General features: G+C 48.5%; 1 protein-coding gene across 1 annotated transcript in view; it reads left to right on the forward strand.

Annotated features, from left to right (window-relative positions):
• Window positions 1–21,025, forward strand: part of LOC104509184 (rho GTPase-activating protein 32-like) — a gene marked incomplete at its 3' end in the record, with an annotated part of 26,186 nt that extends 5,161 nt beyond the window's left edge. The window contains 11 exon segments of the mRNA XM_010151039.1: window positions 8,189–8,291; window positions 10,847–10,991; window positions 11,575–11,657; window positions 13,561–13,668; window positions 14,538–14,683; window positions 16,501–16,702; window positions 17,216–17,361; window positions 18,175–18,249; window positions 18,796–19,650; window positions 20,333–20,882; window positions 20,884–21,025. Of these exon segments, the coding sequence (XP_010149341.1) occupies window positions 8,189–8,291; window positions 10,847–10,991; window positions 11,575–11,657; window positions 13,561–13,668; window positions 14,538–14,683; window positions 16,501–16,702; window positions 17,216–17,361; window positions 18,175–18,249; window positions 18,796–19,650; window positions 20,333–20,882; window positions 20,884–21,025 (2,555 nt within the window).
• Window positions 21,026–21,030: the final 5 nt, after the last annotated feature.

The raw sequence follows: 21,030 nt of genomic DNA on the forward strand, positions 1-21,030 counted from the left end.
GGTCTAGTGGAAGGTGTCCCTGCCCATGGCAGGGGAGTTGGAACTGGATGATCTTTAAGGTCCCTTCCAACCCAAACCATTCCATGATTCTATGATTCCAATACCTCTTTATGCATTTGTTGCATTGATACATCATCAGCTTCCATAATGGGAAAAGATGGATTCAGAAATGGCAGTTCTTATCAGTGGACCAGTCTCCAACTGGCTCTAACCCTCAGTTTTGAATACTAGAAAATAGGGGTGATCTGTCACCAACAGGCAGAGGTATTGCTTTTCTAGCTGCAGCTGTTTGCAAGGGATGGGTCTGTTCTCTTGTGCTGGTTAGCGTGCTCTTCAGGTAAGCTCCGTAGGGCACCTTGGGATTTCTGGTGACATCACAGCTTGGTCTGGGTCCCCTGGTGTTATCCTTCCCTCCCAGCCATCCCCTGGCCATGGCTGGGTGATGTGGCTGCCTTCGATGCTAATTTATTGCAGATCTGAGTATGGGGAGAGCGCTCTTACCAGAACAGAGAAACACAAGGAATGAGAACTCGGGCAGCATCTTGGCCAGGATCTGTAAAAATCTGGTTCCCCTTAACTCAAGCATAAGCGTGGCAATCTGTATGTCGTCTCTTTGGTTCCTGGTATTAATGTGAGGAGTCCCTTTTAATAGCTAATAATTTTCATTGTAATAAAAGTCTGCCTGGCTGCCTTTGGATCTTCGCCATGGGTGAAGGAAGCCTGGATTTGGAATTCAGGCCAGCTGCCTCTTACATATTTATTAATTTTCATTTTTCTTGATGTTTTAACTCTTAGAGGGTGAATTTAACAAGTCCACTCTCTCACTGCTAGAGAGTGATATTGAACATGACAAACAAGAAGTAAAGCAAACTTCACTGGAAAGTAGAAAGTTATAAATATTTACAAAATAGTTGGTTTTTGCCCCATCCTTTCTTTAAATACTATTTTTAACTGTAAACACAAAGCGGCCCCCGAAAGCCAAGAACTTCCAATTTATGTTCTGCAGGCCCAGCTGAAATCCCTCCTCGTGATGTCCTCGGTAGGGAATTGCTTTGCTCCAAGGTTTTCCACTCGGAAAGCCGTTCTTAGCCTTCACAGAACTTCCATCAGAAATAGATTTTTACCTGGGCCTGCCACCCTTCAAGCAGCAAATAGTTACGTGGCGGTACAGCAACCCCGGAGTGCGCTTCCCGAGTCTGCTTGGGATTGTTACGACTTGGCCGTTGGCAACCACGTCAGGAGCTTTGCCTACGCAGTAACTTCTTGTTCTTACGTGGAGGTTTACTGAAACGCCGCACGAAAAAGGGGAAGGGGGCGTGCGCCAACCCGAACGCTTGGATGGCAACGGTAAAGTAGGCCAGGGTCGTTAACGATGGGCTGAGGAGGATGTTGGCCGTGGATGAGGCTGAAGGTTTATATTAGGTGCATTCATTCCCTGAATGAACCCTTGGGGCATTTTTGAGGTGTTTTCAGAGTATCCAAGCTGACAAGTTTGAATGTGAACTAGAATGTTTCAAACCTCCAAGCAGGTCCAGATTTTACGTCCTGCTTTTACTTCCGTCTCTATTTTTAAGTATTTATATGCCTAAAGGAGGTAATGATGGAGACATAAATCTGAGTTTTGAGGGATTTGTTTGCATTTCTCTCTTTCTGCAAAGACATTTCTTGTGTGACTTTGGGCACGTCCTTTGAAGTAGAATTCATCTCTTTCACTCTTAGGCATCTAGCAGATGGATGTATCTGGAGGGCGATTCACCCTGTCTGCCATAATATAGGTGTTAAAAAAAACCCAAGACACAGTGGATCATAACTTTTCCATCAGCACAGCAGGAAAAATAATGCATCCTTACTTACCCAGTAATTTTTGTGATGCTTTCCTTGATGCCAGGGGAAAGAGCGCCATAAATAAAACACACGGCAAGTGGAGGATGCACGCACGGGGCTACAGCTCACAAATCAGTAGGTGTATCTTGTGTGTCCTGGCAAGCTGCCTAATTCAGGCACCGAGGAAACCAGAAATCTTCCTGTTCTGCTTCCCTTAATGGTATTTTTCCATGCTCTACGGTCCTATTGAGAAAATGGAAACTGATTCATTGTAGAGTACATGGCTAGTCGTTGTACAGTACGTGGCTTGTGGAAGGGTAAATCCTACACTGGCGTGTTTTTTTCAGTTACCAAGAAATGGTAGCTGATCTGTCAGTGCCCATAGATGTGCCACAGAGGTACATTTAATGTTTTCTCCTCCTGGAGTGATTTACTTTACTTACCGATTTGCCCAAACTGACCATCTGTGTTTATTATGGTCCTTTATCGTTTTCTGCTTGTTTTATGTTACGCAGCGAAGAAATAACCTGTCTCAGCACTTTCACTTGCATCTGACTCTATCTTTGCCACAGCTCTGGGCAGAGATATGGGGTAAAGGGGTTGGGAAATGGTTGTAAAGTTGCGTTCTGGGGGGAGAAACGGTTGTAAGGTTGCATTCTGGGGCAGTAATGCAGTGGGGCCGGTGGTAATATTAGCCAGTCCCTTCCATTCATCCGGCTGGCTGTTTCTTCGTTGGGCTATCCCTTTTTGCAGGAGGTTGGTGAGGTACTGAAACCTGTTGGTCTCAGCCATGCCAAAACCGGTTTCCTTTCATTATTGCACAATTTATAGTAATGGTTTTCTATCAGAATCCATCTCCAAGGGACTTGGGCAATCAAAGACCGAAGCTGTGGCCAGTGAGCTGGAACTAGGCGCTTGGGAGCTCCAACCCCATCGCTCACGCGCTTTCTGTGGCCTCAGGGAACTTGCTGGGTATCTCCCCTTCCATCTCCACGCTGGTAAAATCCACCTGACAGGCTGTATCTGCCCCCGTGGGTAGGTTTCCAATACTGGTGAAGTACTTGGAGCATAAGAGCATGATAGAAACAGTATTTTAAATAGTATTTATGCAAGTGTTAGCACAGGTGGTTTTGTTCCTTGGTTGGGTTTGCATAACTTGATGAATGTAAACGTGCCAACCGTGTTGGAAACCAAACGGTGCTGAATTCACTGCAGCGCTTCTGTAAATCATGGAAAGGCTGTGTTTTGGGTGCCTCAGTGTTTCTTCTGACCTGGTAGCATGTGCCCGTGCACACACAGACCCACATCATATGAAAGATGGACCCAGCTGCCTGGACTCAAGCGGGGTAGTTGACCCAGATTGCAGATGAGCTTCTTGCAGATGCGCTCTCAGCTACGCAAACTCCTTCAACCCAAGTTGATGCTTTTAAAGGCCAATAGATCTGAGCTGTTTTGGGCAAATTTCCAAATGTAACAGACACTGTTATCGACACACCACCTGCCCTCTGTATTGCTGCAACTCGGGGTTATTGGGTACGGGGTTAGCATTGCGGAGAGGTACACGGGGTCCCCGTGGGGAGTTACTTGTTTGGGGGAAGTAGTTGCAGAAAGGGAGAAGAAGCTTTTGCAGTAAAGAAAAGGGACCATTTCTCTCTCCCCTTCTTTTTCACCCTGCCTGCAGCTGTGAGGAGAGGAATTCTTTATGCCTGAGTGACCCAGAGGACAGCAGGGAGATGAAAATTAATTTCCATTTCAAAACACTACAGCTGTAGGGGAACACGCATGAAAAAAAAAAAAGCCGCAGTCCATACAGGACTCTTACCCCTTTCCTCTTAAAGAGGTGGATGCTTTTCCCCCTTCAGACTTACTGTAGTAATTGATCTAAGCAGAAAAAACTAGCACAGTCTAAATAGGAATGTATTGGTAGTGTCTTTATTCCATTTTGTAGGTATTTTGTATTAAAACAGAAAAAAGCCAACCCCAGAGCATTTGCTGGATACAGCCCGGGAGATGGATGTACTTAGAAAGGCTTCAGTCTGTGATACACGTGGTACTTCATGGAATCATAGAATGGTTTGGGTTGGGAGGGACTTTAGAAACCATCTAGTTCCAACCCCCCTACCATGGGCAGGGACACCTTGCACTAGACCAGGTTGCTCCAAGCCTCATCCAGCCTGGCCTTGGACACTCCCAGGGATGGGGCATCCACAGCATCTCTGGGCAACCTGTTCCAGTGCCTCCCCGTCCTCTGCGGGAAGAATTTCTTTCTTTGCAGTGCAAAAAATTTCTTCCTTCAAGTGCAGAACGCCCCAGCACCGCCGTACCCGTGACGTGGAGAATGTGGCTGATCTCCCGGGGCTTGACAAACGTGATTATCTGCCTTATGCAACACGGTGGGATTTATGTTTCTCAGGCTTCAACTTTGCACCTTGTTTGCACAGTTCCTGGATAAGCTGCCATAAAATGACAAGTCCGGTCTTAAAAAACAGAGTCCGAGTCCAGAGACGGGCCCTGTGTGGAATCTGCCCTTGGAACCGGTTCCTGGTTTATGGCCCCTCTCTTCCCACGGGCAGAAGTCACACTTCAGATAGAAGCATTGCACATTCCCCAGAAGCAGTGCAGCTTGGGCTAGCGGGCTCGGACTTTGCTCGGCTCATCAACAGCATAAATAATTTTATTGTGGGTCGCTTCTGGAAAACCGGGAAGAGAGCATCTTGCGGGAAGATTGCTGCTTGGTCAGTCTTGTGCTGCTCTCTTACTCCCGGTGATTCAAACATGGGGACAAAGATTGAGGAGCCTGAGTTTCAGAAATGAGTAGTTTGAAATGAGATTCCTAGAAAAAGTTACAGTCTGAATTATTACAGGGTGTTTTACTGTTCTTTTAGAAAATACTTGGGCAATTCTTCGCAAAACTGAGCTAAAAATAGGAAGAATGATTGGGGTAAAAGCAACTCTTTCTTCGGGCGAGGATATTCTTTGTTGGGTTCTTACATAACCACGTGTTAATATGCTGAGGGAGCCGGGGTTGACTGGTCTAATTTCAGCTCTCTGGAAGTTGACGGGGTCTTCGCTAGTCACAAAACCTCAAGCAAGGGGCAAATCCATGGTGCAGTTCACACCTTCGGTGTTGTGCTGGGTGTTCTTGGGGCACTTCGTCCTCTGCACGTACCCGTCCTTCCTCACTGCTTGTGAAGGCAGTCGGGACAGTTAAGTGTGAGCTGCCTCCACCTAAAATTTCTCTTACAGCTGATTGTTTTGAGCTACGAGGATATAAGTTTCACCGTATCCCTTCACCTTCTGTTATAGTCCTTCACTCTGTTCTCTTTGAGATGCTTCCTCAGCACCGTGCCGTGGTTCTTACCTTCGTTAGGGCCGTTCGGAGCGGTGCTCGGACCAGTTTATTTCATTTTCCCTCGTTCCTGCTGGGCTGCAGCTTTAGCTTTCCCAGGTTGGTTTGCTATGTGTGGAATTCAGCTGAGCAGCTGCATTGCAGCGGGCTATGGGCCATTAACCAGCCAGAAAGCCTGGCTGGGGTGGCCGTTCACCTCATTGCTGTGATGTTGTGGAAATGACGCTGCTGGAGGGAAGCTTGACGGGAGGCCTCGTTCCTCAGGCTGAACAAATAGTTCTGATTCCAGTAATGCGCTAAGAAAATTTAAAAAAAACCCCAAACATAGCAAGCCTGGCATGACAAAAGATTAAAAGGAAAAAATAAAACCGAGATAGGAAAGGAAAAGTGACTGATTTCAAGATGAATCAAAATGGTCTTCAGAATGAACACCATAAAACTTCTGCTTCCTCTTAAAGGCAAAGAATTAACCAGTTAACGAGCCCTAGGAGAGGCAATAAACCTTTCAAGCCAGCTGAGAGATGCTCAGGAACGAGTGGAAAAAATTCCTTTGGCTGCTGTGGTGATGAAATACGCCGGGCTCTCCTTTGGTGCCTCCACGTTTCCAGCCTTCCGTGCTTAGTTTCCTGGAACTACCTGTTATTTGAGACAGCGGAGGGAGGGAGGGAATGTGGGAATGTGACTGTGGAACAGGAGATGTGTACAGCGCTCAGACTCTCGGGACGGGGTAGGTGTTCCAGTGCAGCACCTGGAAAAGTCACGGTGTGACGTCCGAAGCCACCGTAGGTCGTGCTCTGGGCACGCTTCGTGTTCGCAAAATTAAGTCTGAGCTTGTGCTGTCACCCTGCTGTTTCATTCCATTGGAATGAGGCACTGTTCCCTCCAAACGTGTGTGAATACAAATATATATAAGCGTATATTTAGCTGAAGGGCTTGGGATGCAAAGGGGCGAGGGAGGTTAAACGTGCACGTAATTGGCAGGTGTCAGCTTTGTTGAAAACTGAAGTCGCTGTTCCAGCAAAGGGCCGTCAAGTGTAATTACAGCCCTGCTTGAATTTCAGTCACTTCCCCAACCATGCAAAATTCCCCCAAAATATCTATGGTGCTGGCATGCTATATTTAGCTTAAAGAACAGATCGTCCTGGTAACCAGATTAGGAAATGCATAGAACAAGCCTGCTGCAAGTTTTTCAGTGTATATTAATTATCCTGTGCCCAAGATCTTCCATGACAAGGACTTTAGGAAGTGTGCTGCTGGTGCTCCATCCCTCACCTTCCCCCCATTCTCCCGTCACCCCGTTCACATTGTCACAAGGGGTTGCGGCTCAGCTGAACTGGTACGTAAAGGCCGTTCTTGCCGTGCCGTTTGTTTGCACGGGTAGATAAACGCCGGGGGGAGAAGGCCTTGGGAACACAGAGCTGGCTGCCGGGTGCACAGGCCTTCCGTTAGGGAGCACAGGCAGGTATCCCGGCTGTGCTGGTGGCTGCGGATGAAGAGGAGAGCTGGCTCTGTAGGTTCCCCATGCCCATCCCGGATGGTATCAGCCTCCCCATAGCAACTGGGCAGGCAGGGAACGTGCTTTTTTTTTATCTGCTAATTTATTGATTTCAACGGTGCTACCCATCCCAAGGGCAGCCCCATTCACGTCCCAGTGTGGACCGTTGTTCTTCGGGTCACACACTGCAGTGCAACGTAAAACCCATTTCGGCCCTTTTTGGCAGCTGCTTGGGTGTGACACAGCTCCTTCGCTGTTCGCTTAAAGTCTTAAAACTTTCCTCTTCAAGACACGTTGGATCTTTTTGCGGTAAGGGGTGAGTGCTGTCCTGCAAAACTGGTTTTTGAAGGAACATTTTCATGTGCCGTGGGGATTTTTGTTCTGTCCCGTGCTCAAGCACGGAGCGGATGTGCCCCAAGCCCAGGATGCACCTGCTGATTTCCAGGGAACCACTTACAACGAGTCGTTGTCTCGCTGCACGAGTGTTTGCTGCAAGCTGGAGAAGCACGGAGCATCCGAGTTCAGTAGCACTTAGGAGAACTGACTGGCAGATGGCATTTGCTGCTTGATATAAGGGGATTTACCACATGACCTATTCGGAATCTGTGTCACGTGGCAAATTGATCAGACCTGGCATCTAATGTGAGGATAAATCTAGATCATCATGGGAGCTGTAGCAAAAAGGTGGATGGCAGAGGCATCTTCGAGGATCTGAGCTGTTTCCTTGGAGATTTGCTGATGCTCACAAGCGCTCAATCCTAATTTTCTTTCTGTGTTTGGGGCAGCTTCATCTCCCTTTTATAAATAAAGTGATTTGCTCCTCCTTAAGCTGACAAGGATGGACAGATAGCTCCGGCAGTGGGTGCTGCGTGAGGCTGAGAAGTCAACTGGAAGGAATCGGTTGGTGAAGCGGCTTGAATATTAACTTGACACCTAATTATATCCTCTGGGCTTATTTTTTCCATTCTGTCATACCCCGGCCTGTCTGCAGTTTCTGTGAGCGTGGTATGTTGTGTGGCTGTCAAAATCCAGTCACGCTGCGGTAGACATTGGGGATGAAATTATTGGTTGTAAAGACTCTCCTGGCCCTGGTGCAGAAAGTAGCATCTCCTTAACATTTATATTTGCTTAAACCAAGCAGTGTGGGTTAATCCTGTGTAGATTGGAAAACAAAGGAAGTCTTCGCCCAAAGAGTGTATTTACTCAATTTTATAGCTCTTCTGGAATGGAATTTAACATCACAGTTCTCGTGTGAGTTGTGATGGGACCTGCACTGTCTCTGCTTGACAAGAATTGACTTTTTTTCAACCTGATTCATATCCTTTGCTTTAAAGAAATGCCAGAACACCTCTGACCAGTTCCCATACCAACCCCTAAGGTTAAATTCCCTACAGGCTTTCTCCTCGAAGGAATAACTAAAGCAGTAGCCCGTGGGCTTAGCTTCTGGCATCTGACAAGACCGCAACCTGAAGTAGAGCTTTAGTAACATCCTCAACTAACCAACACCACTTGTTCTTTAGTCCCCCAGGTCCTCAAGAGCTGCACGGAATTCATTGAGAAGCATGGCATTGTGGATGGAATATATCGTCTCTCCGGGATTGCCTCCAACATCCAGAAGCTGCGGTAGGGGCGCCGTGTTGGACAAACCCGTTGGCGTGGGACGGGTTGAGAGGCTGCGCCGTGGGGGTTGTGGGGCATGTGCGCTCGGTGGGTGGCACGCTGGGTTTGCCACCGCCTCGGAGCAATGCAGGCTTGGTCGGCAGGCTTCGTTGTGTGGGATGTTTTCCGTCCAGATGGAGTATCAGAAAGCTCTGGGGTTGTGGTGTCACCGTGCTGTCGTGTTTCATTCCTCTTTTGCTCCCGGAGCCCTTCTGAGCCCACGGCCTCACAGAGGCAGCAGAGGGCTATTTTCCATATGAAGGAATATCCGTTTTGTACCAGCTATTCCCAAGATCAAGGGACAGGTTTGAGCCGGTGCAGTTGCTGCACAAACCATCGTAGGATGGGCTTTTTCTGGTTCAGCTTAATCCTGTTTCTCATCACAGCAAGCTCCATCCACAGACTCTTGTTTAGCTGTTGCCCACAGCAGTCTTGGCTGAATAGAATGCTTGCCCTTGCTTCATCCCTTTAAATCCTCATTTTTGACTTGTGGTGGACCATCTTTCTAATCGCTGCCCTAGTCAGTTTTTTCCCTTTGTGTTGCCAAGACCATTTGCTCCTTCGCCGCTTTCCAAAGGTGCTTTAAAAATGCTTTTCTAAAACCTGAATGGTGTAATTCCCTGGTATGGCACAGAGAATGAAGTGACAGCCCATTTTTCAGTTTTCTGAGACGTTCCAAAGACAAAAGGGAGTACATGGCATAACGTGTAGTCACTGTCCCGGCGTTCATCTAAATCACTACAGATTTCATAAGTGTTTGATTAATGTAGGACACGTTGCATTGCTGTAGTTTCCAGCTACATAAACAGATCATTAGGCTTATTTCAAAGCTAGAGCTGCAGTATCCTTATTAATGAGTCACTGTTCTTAAGTTTCACAGGGAAGAATTGGATCTCCTGGATTTAAAGGGCTTTTTGGGTTGGCGAGAAAGTTAGAGGATTTATTCCACATGGGAGATTTACTCCAGGACAGAGGTTGGCTCTCACTGCAGTCGCCGCCTTTATTGGGCTGGTGGGCAAACCAGAGCGAGTGTAGAGTTGGTGTGTGTCTCCCTGTATTCTGGCTTTTTCTGAGAGGCTCTGACACAGCATGAGATTTATTCCTAGGAATAAAGGTACTGGAGTCCTGGAATAGGGCAGGATATGGCCAGATTTCAGCCAAGGTGTTTGTACGGGGTGGGTTGGTGGATCTCCCGTCTGAGTGATCGCTCCCTCCGTGGAGCCACGTGCAGGCACCGAGTTTCTCTCCAGGTGTAAGTGATGAGTCAGGACATGCCTGTGGGAACAGTGTACAGTGAACGCTGGCTGTGGCAGTCCGTCACCTGGGGAAAACAGGCTCTTGTTTCCTCCTTCTGTGCTGTCTGTGGGGTGAGGAGCAGGGGTGGACTGTTCAGAGACGTCTTCTGCCCAAAGTCAGGCTATGGGCAGTCAGGCTTTCGTGCCTAGAGAAAGGAAGGAGCTCCTCCTGGTCTTGTCAGAGGTGTGCAGTTGACTGCTGCGGCTACAAAAACACCTGGTGTCTCGGACACGGACACAAACTGGCTCTGTTCTGTAGGCAGCGAGGTGAGCTCCGTGTTGGAGCTGTGCTGAAGGCATGTTTTATCTTCTGCGTTACACACTGCCAGGCTCAGACACGGGGAGAAGCCAGGGGCATTGCCACCAAGCCCCCGCCATCGTTGCAGTCGTAGCGTAGGCAGGATGATTCCCCACGTCGACGATAAGCAGATATGGTTTACAGCCTCAAGACCCTCGTGGGGAACTGGAGCTTCAGCCAGAGCAGCCCCAGTGGCCTGCCTCCCCGCGCGAGTCCCTGCAGGTCTGGCCTGCTAATTTGAAACAGCGCTCTCCACGCACGAATCGCAGCAGCGAGCCAGCTCGTGGCCTCCTAAGCTCAGCTTTTATTTCATAAATGTTGGTGATTTGGGGTTTTCTCTCCCTGAAAACCAAGGGAATGCTCGGGATTTTTCTTCATGTGGCTCCTGGCTGTCTTCACCCTGCAGCAGAGGCGAGCTCAGCTCACCAGCTTGTCCCCAAGGAACTGCCGCACACACTAGCTTCCATGTGCAGCAGCTGCCGGTAGCGCTGCTGTTCCATTGCTTTATCGCTTCAGTTTCCAGGCCTTTGGAATGCACAGGGACAGCAGCTTTCATTCAGACCTGTGGGCAAGGGCAGCTCCCAGTCACAGCCCGTGGGGGTTAAGTATTCCGATTGTCTCCCTGGTCTTGGAAGACGTTGTCTGGAGACCTCGTGGCAGGCCTTGTTGCAGCGAAAGGGATTGCAGACTAGCCAGTGTTGTAAAATGAACTGGACATGCCTTAGTAGAGAGAAAAAAAAGCCTCATTTTGGAAAAATCCAGTCTAGCAGCACCACAGCCATGGGTCGTGTGGCTTTGGTGACTAAGTACTTATTTATTCCTGTAAATCAGGAAGCCCTTCCTTTCCCGACTGTAATTTGTGCTGGGGTTTATTTTCATTCCTCCTTTTCAAACCCCTTTGCTCATTTTTCTCTTCTCATTTCCAGCCACGAGTTTGACTCCGAACAGATTCCCGACTTGACAAAGGATATTTACATCCAAGACATTCACTGCGTGGGCTCCCTCTGCAAGCTCTACTTCCGCGAGCTCCCGAACCCTCTGCTGACCTATCAGCTCTACGAGAAGTTCTCGGTAAGTCCAAGGCCACGACCCCTTTCACTTTCCACTTCCGTGTGACTTCATAGACACAGGTCAAACAGAGAAAGGCTGAAAAGGATTCAGCAGCAAGCAGACCTCCGAAATCACCAGCCTAACGCTGATCCGGTTTGCGCAGATACATCCCCCCATTCAAATCCCAGGCAGTGCCCTGGGATTGAAGTCCCTTTCCTGTTTCCCATTTCGCTTTGCTCACGGGTGCCTCTGCCCCCTGTGTCTCACTGTACGGGTTCCGCTTTTGGGGCCCCACGAGAAGGTTACTGGGACACTAACAATGCTTTGCAAGAATTCCCCTGTTGTTTGCCATTCCCCTATGATTTCTCAAGCAGGAGTGGGATGAGAAGCAAGTGCTACTCGGAGCTGAACACCCACTCCAAGGAATTGCTCTATGAATCAAGCTATAAAGTGGCCCAGATCTTGATTTACTTTATCCATGTGCTGGTCTGTCCCCAAGAGACAGACGCCTCTCTGAAGAGGAGCACGTTGGCCACGTGGTTAAGACCGCTGCGGCAGGTATCTAGTGTTATTTGCAGCTGATTCCCTTCCTGCCTCGTTCCAGGACGCGGTTTCTGCTGCTACAGATGAGGAACGGTTGGTTAAAATCCACGATGTCATCCAGCAGCTGCCCCCTCCTCACTACAGGTTAGTGCAGCCTTGACTGGTGTTATAGCTTGGTATTTTCTTACTGCTGGCATTTCTGGCATGAAACGCTGCGATTCCAGGTTTCCCTCCCAAGATAACCCTGCTGTGCCTCTGTATAAGATGGTTGGTGGCTGTATACAGTCCATTTATATTTTAATTAGCTCATTACCAGACAAGCACTACGTACTTAGCATGGCCTTATTTGACTTCCTTGGAAACTCCGTGTAGGGGGTAAACACAAGCTTCTCATGTCAGAAGTAGCTGATACCGCTAAGGAAATAGTTTTATTGGGGGGTCACAATACCAGCTCTAGGGCTCACAATTAAATAAAGTGAAATGTAGCCCCCAAATTGGGTCAGGCCCTCGGTTTAATATGGTCAAGTGTATTTTGTCTCCAATTCTCACTGCCCTGGCCCCAGCAAATAGTAGAGGCTAGTAAATTATAACAAAGCTCTAGTAAAATAACTCATTATGATAGGGTTTTAAAAAATCACCAACTAATTATAATAATATATTCAAATAAATTGGTTTGGTACCAGACTAATATGGTAATGAGTCTTGACTGAGTATAGTGACATGTTAATGATCTTCAGTATTAAAAGTTAGGGCAGGGTATGGTAGTGGGCATTGGGCTACAAAGCATAGTGATTGGTATTAATAACTAAATACAAAACTGTAGGATAATGATTCTTCAAACAGTATTAATAACTAATAGTAAATAGTCTTGACCAATTCTATACTGTAATCAGTACAAATAGCTAATTGTGATGTATGTTGAGAGTTACTAAATAGCAATAATGATTGTAATTAGTTGGCGCAGTTGTGATGCTGTGTCCTGAGTGGTTCGTATGACCATTGATAGTGTATGTAGATGGGATATTTGGCTGTTAATGATTATCATGAAGTATTTATTAATTGCCCTATCAGTTTCTTAATGCACGGTAAATTTGCAGAACCAGTTAATGATTGTGTGCCCTGAGTGGCCGGTTGCAATGCAGGAAGATAATTATTTAGAGATTGATAACTATTTATAACAATGTATGTTAATAAATATCTACATGTTAATTATGTTAATGTATGCTGATTACCCAGACAAGTGTGATGCTGTACCTGAGTGGTATAAATACTTATATTGTTTGAATATCAATAACTCATTATAATAAAACAGTCTTAACTAATTATAATTAGTTATGTGTCACAAGCTATTAATGTGTGCTACTTGCTATTCAAATAACGAATTAGTGTGATAGCTGGTGCTCCCTCCTCCTGGGTGCTAGCCGTAGTGCTTCAGATTAATAAAACCCCAAGTTTTTCTCAAGTGAACAGAAACCTGTGAAGTTTAGCCTCGTATCTGCCTTGTATACCTATGAGAAACCTGTAGCCAGTGATTTCATGAGTAGGACGCGGATACAGTGTGATGGTTTGCGATATCCTGGGGTGTCCAAATTAAAACTTCCCCCCTTACACAGACGGGCATTCAGCATCCTTCCCCACACCCACCCAGCGAGCCCTGCATCACACAGTGTTTCCGTGGTGCGGTGTTCGAATAAAGCAGCCTGTGGTGGTCTTCCAGGGCATGCTGCTTCTAGATCCTGCTGTGCTGGTGGCAGTTAGGGTGTTCCCATCCCCCTCTGTTTGCTGGATCCAGCCCTTGGACTGAGAGCAGATGCTTCGGCCGTCTTTGCATTGAGCCTGGACAGTCAGGAGAGACGCCCCTCGACCACCCCGCTGTAACTGTTTGCTAAAGATACCTTTACCATCAGTCTTAGGGTACATAGTTCCACTTTTCTTTCTCCTGTGAGCTGTCAAAGCAAAAGAAAATAACGAACTGGGGTTTGTTTTGTGAATTGCAGCGTGGCTCTGCTCATTGGTGCTGAACATTTGCCTATCTCCTGTTTTCCAGGACACTGGAGTTCCTAATGAGACACTTAGCTCGTCTGGCTGACTACTGCTCCATCACAAACATGCACACTAAGAACTTAGCAATCGTCTGGGCTCCAAACCTCCTAAGGTACTCCCTCCACCCCAGTGTTATTCTGCCTCACCGCAGTGCCATTCCACTGACTGCAGCTCAGTAGTGGGGAGGAAGGATTTTCCTAGCCCTCCCTCTAGCTGAGACTCTCCCCTCTCCTGGTTAGATGAGACTAGTGTGTCCTTGATTATCCAGGAAAATTCGCTCAGTGGCATCATTGATTTCCCATTGTAAAGTCTCTGGAGTCTAATTTGACAGCTTTTGGCTGCAAAAATTCAGACTTACGGAAATGATCTTGAATAAATCTGTCCCCTAAATTTTGTTTTGAATGTGCATAATAGGGTAGTTTCAAATTAATGGTGCAATTTAAAAAAAAATTGCTTCAAAATAATCTCTTGTATCAATTTCTGGACTGCTTTTGATATCGACCTGAGCGTTCCAAGCCATAGATTCCCCTTGTGCTCTTACTGAGGGTAAGCTCTTTTCTCCTTTCTGGCAGTTCACCCACAAGCAGTCAGATGATCTCTTGCTGGAGTGGCTTTTGTGAATATTGGTGTAGTGGCTGAGCAGGATCAGTGGGAGACATTCCCTGCTAGAGGGAAAGCCACGTGGCAGGCCGTGGTACAGGCACTTGGTACAGTGTCGCTGCATTAGGCTGCTGCCCTTCTCAGGATCTGGAAATAAATTAACAACATGAAGCTCCCCACTTTGCATCTGCAGTCCATTTACCTCGATCCAGACCTGCCACACGCTCCTTTTCCTTGTAGACCCAGTGCTCCTCTTGCTGCTTCAGTAAGACTCGACCCTGAACCCAAAATCTGGATAGAAATGGCCAGTCAGCGTGATCATTACCCCAGAGGGGTGGGTCTTCCCCTGTTCGCCTCTCACTTAACCTGCCTTTTCTTCAGATCAAAGCAGATCGAGTCCGCCTGCTTCAGCGGGACGGCTGCCTTCATGGAGGTGCGAATCCAGTCGGTAGTGGTGGAATTCATCTTGAACCACGTGGACGTCCTCTTCAGTTCCAAACTCAGCTCAGTCATACGGGATGGAGCAGGTGCGTGTCTTCCTCCGCCAGCGTTACCGTGATCAAAAAAAGGGGGCAGGCACTCGGTGGGTACTGGAGCCTCCCTGGGACATGTGAAATAGGTTTTTGCTATAACCTAGAGGACACAGTTCCAGGGTTAGGGTGTTAGAACCTGGCAAATGTAGCCTGGTTTTAGAAATTGCTATCAGTACCTTTCTTCGAAGCCAAGGGCGCTCTGCAGAAGCGCACATCTTAGTGTTTGGCTGCTACTTTGACATGCTACTCATGTCCTAGCACTGAGAAACTGTGAGGAGTCTTTTTTGTCCCCTCCCTGATCCCTCGCCGCCACCTTAAAACCACCGATGCTCCTGCATGCTTGTCCGTTGGAGCCGTCTTGCGGTACAACACGATGCACGATCCGTCTGCCCTTAGCAGCACCCGAGAACATGAACAGAAACGAACTGGTGTACAGGAGGCACTCTGTACTGGGTCATGCTGACGTTAAGAAACTCAGCCTTGCTCTTAGCAGGGACTGTTCTGACATCTGCCATCCTGGTTATTTCTTTGGCATAGCCTGGATGGGTTCATTAGCAGGGCTGCCCAGCCACGTGCCTCAGCCTGCGTTGGCCCTGGAGCAGTTGCCACTTCTCTGTGCTGCTGGTTGGTGGCTTTAGGGTGAGGAATGAACTGCGACACATTTGTGCCCAGCCCTGAAGCAGCACTCAGCCTTGGAACCTACAAATTCCCTGGCGTAACTGCTAAGACCATAAGTATACCTGGTTCCAGCGAAAGCGAGCGGAGTTGCCCCAGGAAGGAAGTTTACCCTCTTAGATCAAACACGGGCACCGCGAGCTGCAACCGCTCCTCAGCAGCGTTAAGTGGGTACCATCTGCTTTGATAACCTGCCTTTCCTAGGAAACGGGCACGGTTACCACCACCCGAGGAGTATGGAGAGCTGTTTTTCCAGCATCTTTGCTGCTCCCCACTTTAAACCAAGCCCTGCCTCTACTCAGGATAGCAGAGTTGCTCCAAGCCCAGCTTTTGTTCCTACCGGAAGGCAGTTTTTAGGCAATAGGAGCCAGAGGTTAGCTTGGCTGAACAGTAATAGCCCACAGCAGGCTGGGCTCTGCCAGGGGAAGATAAGTGTGCTGAGTATCCGAGCCAAATGATTATCCAGGCTTAGAAAGGACCGTGTAAATTCAGCTAATTGTTTAATGACTTGGTCATTCGCATTCGGCGGGCTTTGACGTGGAACTGGCGGGGAGAAGGCTCCTTGTGCTCCTCTACAAGGACGCTGAGCCGATCCTTGCAGCAGGAGGCAACATCAGCTACTACAGAAACGAAACGTTCATCTCCAAAAAACAAGCACGAGCTGTAAAAAGGCCAAGGGCAAGGCACACCACTAGATTTCTCTGTACGGTGGCCGTCTGCACATTAGTTTGTGGCACCTGACGGCACACGTGGCATTTCCCCTTGCACCGAGGGATGGAACCTGGGAATGACTGAAGCCAAGCTTTCTAAGAGGAAAAACCATCACTTTCTTTACAGAATTCTGCATACAGATGAAGCTTAAGTATTATCAGTGACAGTTTCTAACCTACCTGCTTCCCTCCACCTTTCATTTCCTTTTTAAAAATACACTAAGATGCCCTTATAATTGAGATTATTGGATTGGTTGTTTTTTTTTTTTGTCCTAAACATCCCTCTGACAAAATGGTTATTTTGACCGTATCTGACAGTGTCTGGGGTAACAGGGATTTAGAAAAACACAGCCCCTCCCTAGGCACACAGACTCAAGGCTTTGATCTCTGCTGTTTTCCAATTCTCCCCGTGGTTTTCCCTTACAGGGCACAGCTCTCTGTCGCGGCCCAAGTCTCTGTTGGTGTCCTCTCCTTCCACGAAGCTGCTCACGCTGGAGGAGGCACAGGCACGGACGCAAGCCCAGATCAACTCTCCCATCGTGGCAGACAGCAAATACATAGAAGTGGGAGAAGGCCCTGCAGCTTTACAGGGGAAATTCCACACGGTCATAGACTTCCCATCTGAAAGGTAGAGACAAGTTTCCTGTCCAGCATGTGTCATAACTGGAGTTTTTTTGGTTACAGCAGAAACTTACAGGTAAACAGGGTGAACACCTGGAAATAGTGGTGTTTTCCAGATTTCAGGACTAATTGCCTGTAACAAATCCAGGTTCCCCTCCACGTGGAGCAGTCGGACAGACTTGCTGACACTAGAAATCAATACCAATGGCAGTGGGAGGAGGCGAATGTGATTTTACAGCACGAGCAAGAGGTGCTTTTGAATTCCTTTCAGGGCTGCACGGTTCCTCAGAGAACCAGTGCATCTCCCAGCTCAAAAAAAGTCGTTCCTTAGCTGGTGTGCTACACGGGTACAGAATCTTCTCTCACCTTCACAAGTTTGGTGGGATTTACCCAGCAAAACTTCAGCGCTGAGCTGTAACAATGAAACCATCCTGTTCAAGAGGCCGAGTTTCTAAAGCTTTGTTTTAGCAGAAACCAACTCATGCTAACACCACCAACCATTGCTGTTTTCTCACCCCAGAAAAAGGCCGCCCAGCAAGATGAAGAAGTCGCCAGTCGGCAGCTGGCGTTCCTTCTTCAACCTGGGAAAGTCATCGTCCGTGTCCAAGCGCAAACTGCAGCGCAACCCCAGCGAGCCCTCCGAAATGAAAGCCATAGCCCTGGCAGGTAAGGGTGCGACGCCAGCTTCCAAAACCCCGGGCTTTTCAGCACAGCAGCATTCATGTTTGCAGCGTGCTTCTATCTCCTTCTAGCGTTCAAGCCGTGCATAACGTCTCCAGTTAACTGCTCCTTCCTATGCGCATCTCGTTCAGCTCAAGAGGCAAACCTACTCAAGCACACGCCCCTAATGCTCTTCTCAGTTGCTTTTGCAAGAGAATGTAGAGGCTCTGCTATAATAAGTCTCAGAATAATTCCTTCTGATGCTCTTACAAAATAAGAATACAGTTCTGGGCCCCCTGCGGCTCTCAAAAGACAGTTAAACTAGGTAAAGGCACTTCTCCACAAACACATTCACCCCAGAATCAAGACGGGTGTGACTGCAGAAGGCACCCAACCACCTTTTGTAGCCACAGTGCATGTAGGCTTTCCCATATAAAGTTTGCTGTCTCTTTTCAGATTTAAAAGTAGCAGCAGTGTATTTCTGCGGTAAAGCACACCACAAATCCCTAAACATGGGCCAGCGAGGACTTTTATCACGTCTTCTCCCTGGTGCCGTTTTCAAATTACAACCCTCACAGCCTTCAGTACGTCTGTCTTAGTGAGCAGTTGTTAACAGTCAGGCAGGATAAAGGTTTTGCTTTATGGGCTTTGGAGTGAAAACAAAACCAAAGCCACCCAACCCCATGACAAAGAAGCACAGCCATTACTCTCGGGACACTGGTACTGTTACTAGAAATCTGTAATTGGCCACCATTACGTAGCCAAATACAAACCACACTCACAGTTCAGCTTCTCACTGTCCCGGTTGCGTTTCCGTAGGTGGACGAGGGGACAGTGGGACTCTCCGCTCAGCTAAAAGCGAAGAATCCCTTACCTCTCTGCATGCTGTCGATGGTAAGTCAGATTTGTACCTACGCTTTTAATGTGTGTGGATTAAAACCAGGCAGTTTGACCTTACTGACTGCAGATATACCACAGAGCTGATTTTCCACCCCTCCAGTAAAAGCTGGACTTGCTAATTAATGAAACAGCACAAATGGGTTTCACCGGGAAACCCTCTTCAGGTCTTTCCAAGGTAGGAAAAGCAAACCTCTTGCTTTTGTGAAGCCAGCACCCCTTATGTCCATCCTTGCCATCTCCCCTCTCTCAAGTGGAAAAGATGGCAGCAGGAAGGAAAATGCTTTCCAAGAAAGCCTTAGGTCTGCAGCACATTTAAATTCCTGTTGCACAAAGCCAAGTTTCACACTAGATCGACCCGAGAGCTGCCACAGAAGAGTTTGAGCAAACGTAATCAACAGTTACTGCTAACTATGGTACTTTTGTGGTCAGAGTTCACCGAGTTACACGCCGCCTTAAGACTGCTTTAGAACCCATACTGAACCATCCCCTCCCGGACAGTAGGATTCTGACGCTAATCCCTGCGTATCTACTCGCTCCTAGGTGAATCTAAACTGTTCCGGCCCAGAAGACCTCGGTCCAGCAGCGATGCATTGTCCGCTTCCTTCAACGGAGAGCTCCTAGGAAACATGAATCGCTGCAATTCGTACGACAACCTTCCCCACGACGACAGCGATGGGGACGAGGGGCTCATCCACGTTCCTGCCCTGATTTCTCCTCGATCTGCCGAAGACGTCGACCTGAGCCCACCAGATATCGGAGTGGCCAGCCTGGATTTTGACCCGATGTCTTTTCAGTGCAGCCCGCCCCAGGCAGAGTCCGAGTGCCTGGACAGCAGTACCTCCTTCCTCGAGTCAGTTGGCATAAACAAGGAGAAGCCAAGCCTACTAAAGAAGGATCTAGAATCAGGCAGCCAGTCCCAGACACCAGGCAGTGCCACGAGCTCTGAGCCAGTCTCCCCTTTCCAAGAGAAGATGAGTCCCTTCTTTACTCTGGACCTGAGCCCAACTGAAGAGAAGGCCTGCAAACCCCTCGCCTTCTCCCCCAAGACGGGGCAAAAGCCCATCAAATCGCCGCCGCTGACGACATTGGAGCCCATCTCCTTCGCGCTGCCCAGCCGCATGTCAGAAGCTATCGGAGGCTTGCCTGTCACATCCAGGAACTCCTCTGCTGCCAGCTGGAGCAAAGGGATTGGCGTCACTGACACCACAGACAGGTCCCCAACCCAGATGTCCTTGCCCCTGAAAAGCAGTGATGCAGGAGCAGGGGAAGGAGCCCACCAAGAGCTACAGCACACCCAGCTAGTGGCTGCTGGCAAGCCAGAGTTGCCAGAAGAAGGGGAGAGACCAGTGTCAAGCAGTCAGAATAGGACTGTACCCACAGGACACACACAGCCAGGTACAGTGCATTTTCCTCCATTCTTTCTTTAAGTTCCAAAGGGGACCTGCTCTCGGAAACGTCCTCCTCTGCGTGCCTTTTAGGAGAGGGGATGGCCCGTCGGTTCTGATCACAAGTGTCTTTTGCAGGGCTGTGCAGATCACTAAGGTCTTAACCTCTGCCTTCTCCCTACATCACACAGATCTCGGATAATTTGCCATAATGCTTTATATACCACTTCCTCCCCTTCCCCCCATCCTGCCATACGTGAAAATCTATAGCATGTCCTTCAAAATCATTTCAGCCAATAGACCATCTAAGACTTCTTTTTTATTTAAACTTAAAAATCTGCCAACACTGGAAGAAGGGACCTTTTCGCCTAAAACCTTATGATCAAAATTGTGTAAGGGTATCTCATTCTCTGCTACCTCCTTCCTACCTCTCTTAGAAATGCAAGAAGAGCCTTTAGACAATCTCTTGTGGGGTTTTTTTTTTTCCCTTTTTGGTGATGAACTGCTGTGCTGTTGAGCAGCGTTTGCGTGTGAGATGGAAGATAATAGCCTTTCACACCAGAAGGAATTGCCACTGTGAAAATGTGGAAGGCATCTTACTTTTTTTTCTTTTATAATAGTCATTAAGGCTAGGTCACTCTCCTTATTGGGTAACATAAAATCACTCTCTCTCTCAATTTTCCCCCCATTAGGAGCAGTTGCCCTCGACTCCCCCCAGGATCCTGTTCCCGTCAGTTCTGTGTCTCTTATCCCTCCTCCTCCTCCGAAAAACGCAGCGCGCATGCTAGCCCTAGCGTTAGCCGAGTCCGCGCAGCAAGCCTCCGCTCAGTCCCAGAAAAGGCCAGGAGAGGCTCATTCTGAAAGCACAAATTACGGAGAGGCTGAAGCTGGCACAGCTCTAGAAAAGCTCCATCTCTCCGCTGGTGCTCCAGACAAGCTCCACCCGTACACCGGTCTGCCCGAGAGCCGCCTCCACCTCCAGACCGGTGCACCAGTAGAGCAGGATTTCCAAGGTAGCGGCACAGCCGGGGAGCAGAACCACCCGCCAGGCGCACCCGGGAACCGGGACCCCCCGCCTCTTCGCCCGGGGAACCTGCCTGCTAGCAGAGATGCAGAGCAGGAGCAGGCCAGCTTCCATCCTGGTAAACCAGGGGACAAAGAGCCCTTCCCCTCCCATGCCGGGGACTGGGAGCACGCGCCCCACCACACTCCAGGCGCACTGCCTGACTGGGAAGCACCCCGCCCTGCCTGTAGATAAGCCCCACCTCCGCGCGTGCGCGTCTGGGGACAAGCACCATGGTCCTCTCTGCGCTGCTGATGACCAGCTCCAGTCTCCTTCCGTCCTAACTGCCGGGGAGAAAAGCACCCCGGCTTCGATGCCATATTTAAC

The sequence above is a fragment of the Eurypyga helias genome, unplaced genomic scaffold (genome assembly GCF_000690775.1).
Source record: "Eurypyga helias isolate BGI_N326 unplaced genomic scaffold, ASM69077v1 scaffold17154, whole genome shotgun sequence".
Taxonomy (NCBI): domain Eukaryota; kingdom Metazoa; phylum Chordata; class Aves; order Eurypygiformes; family Eurypygidae; genus Eurypyga; species Eurypyga helias.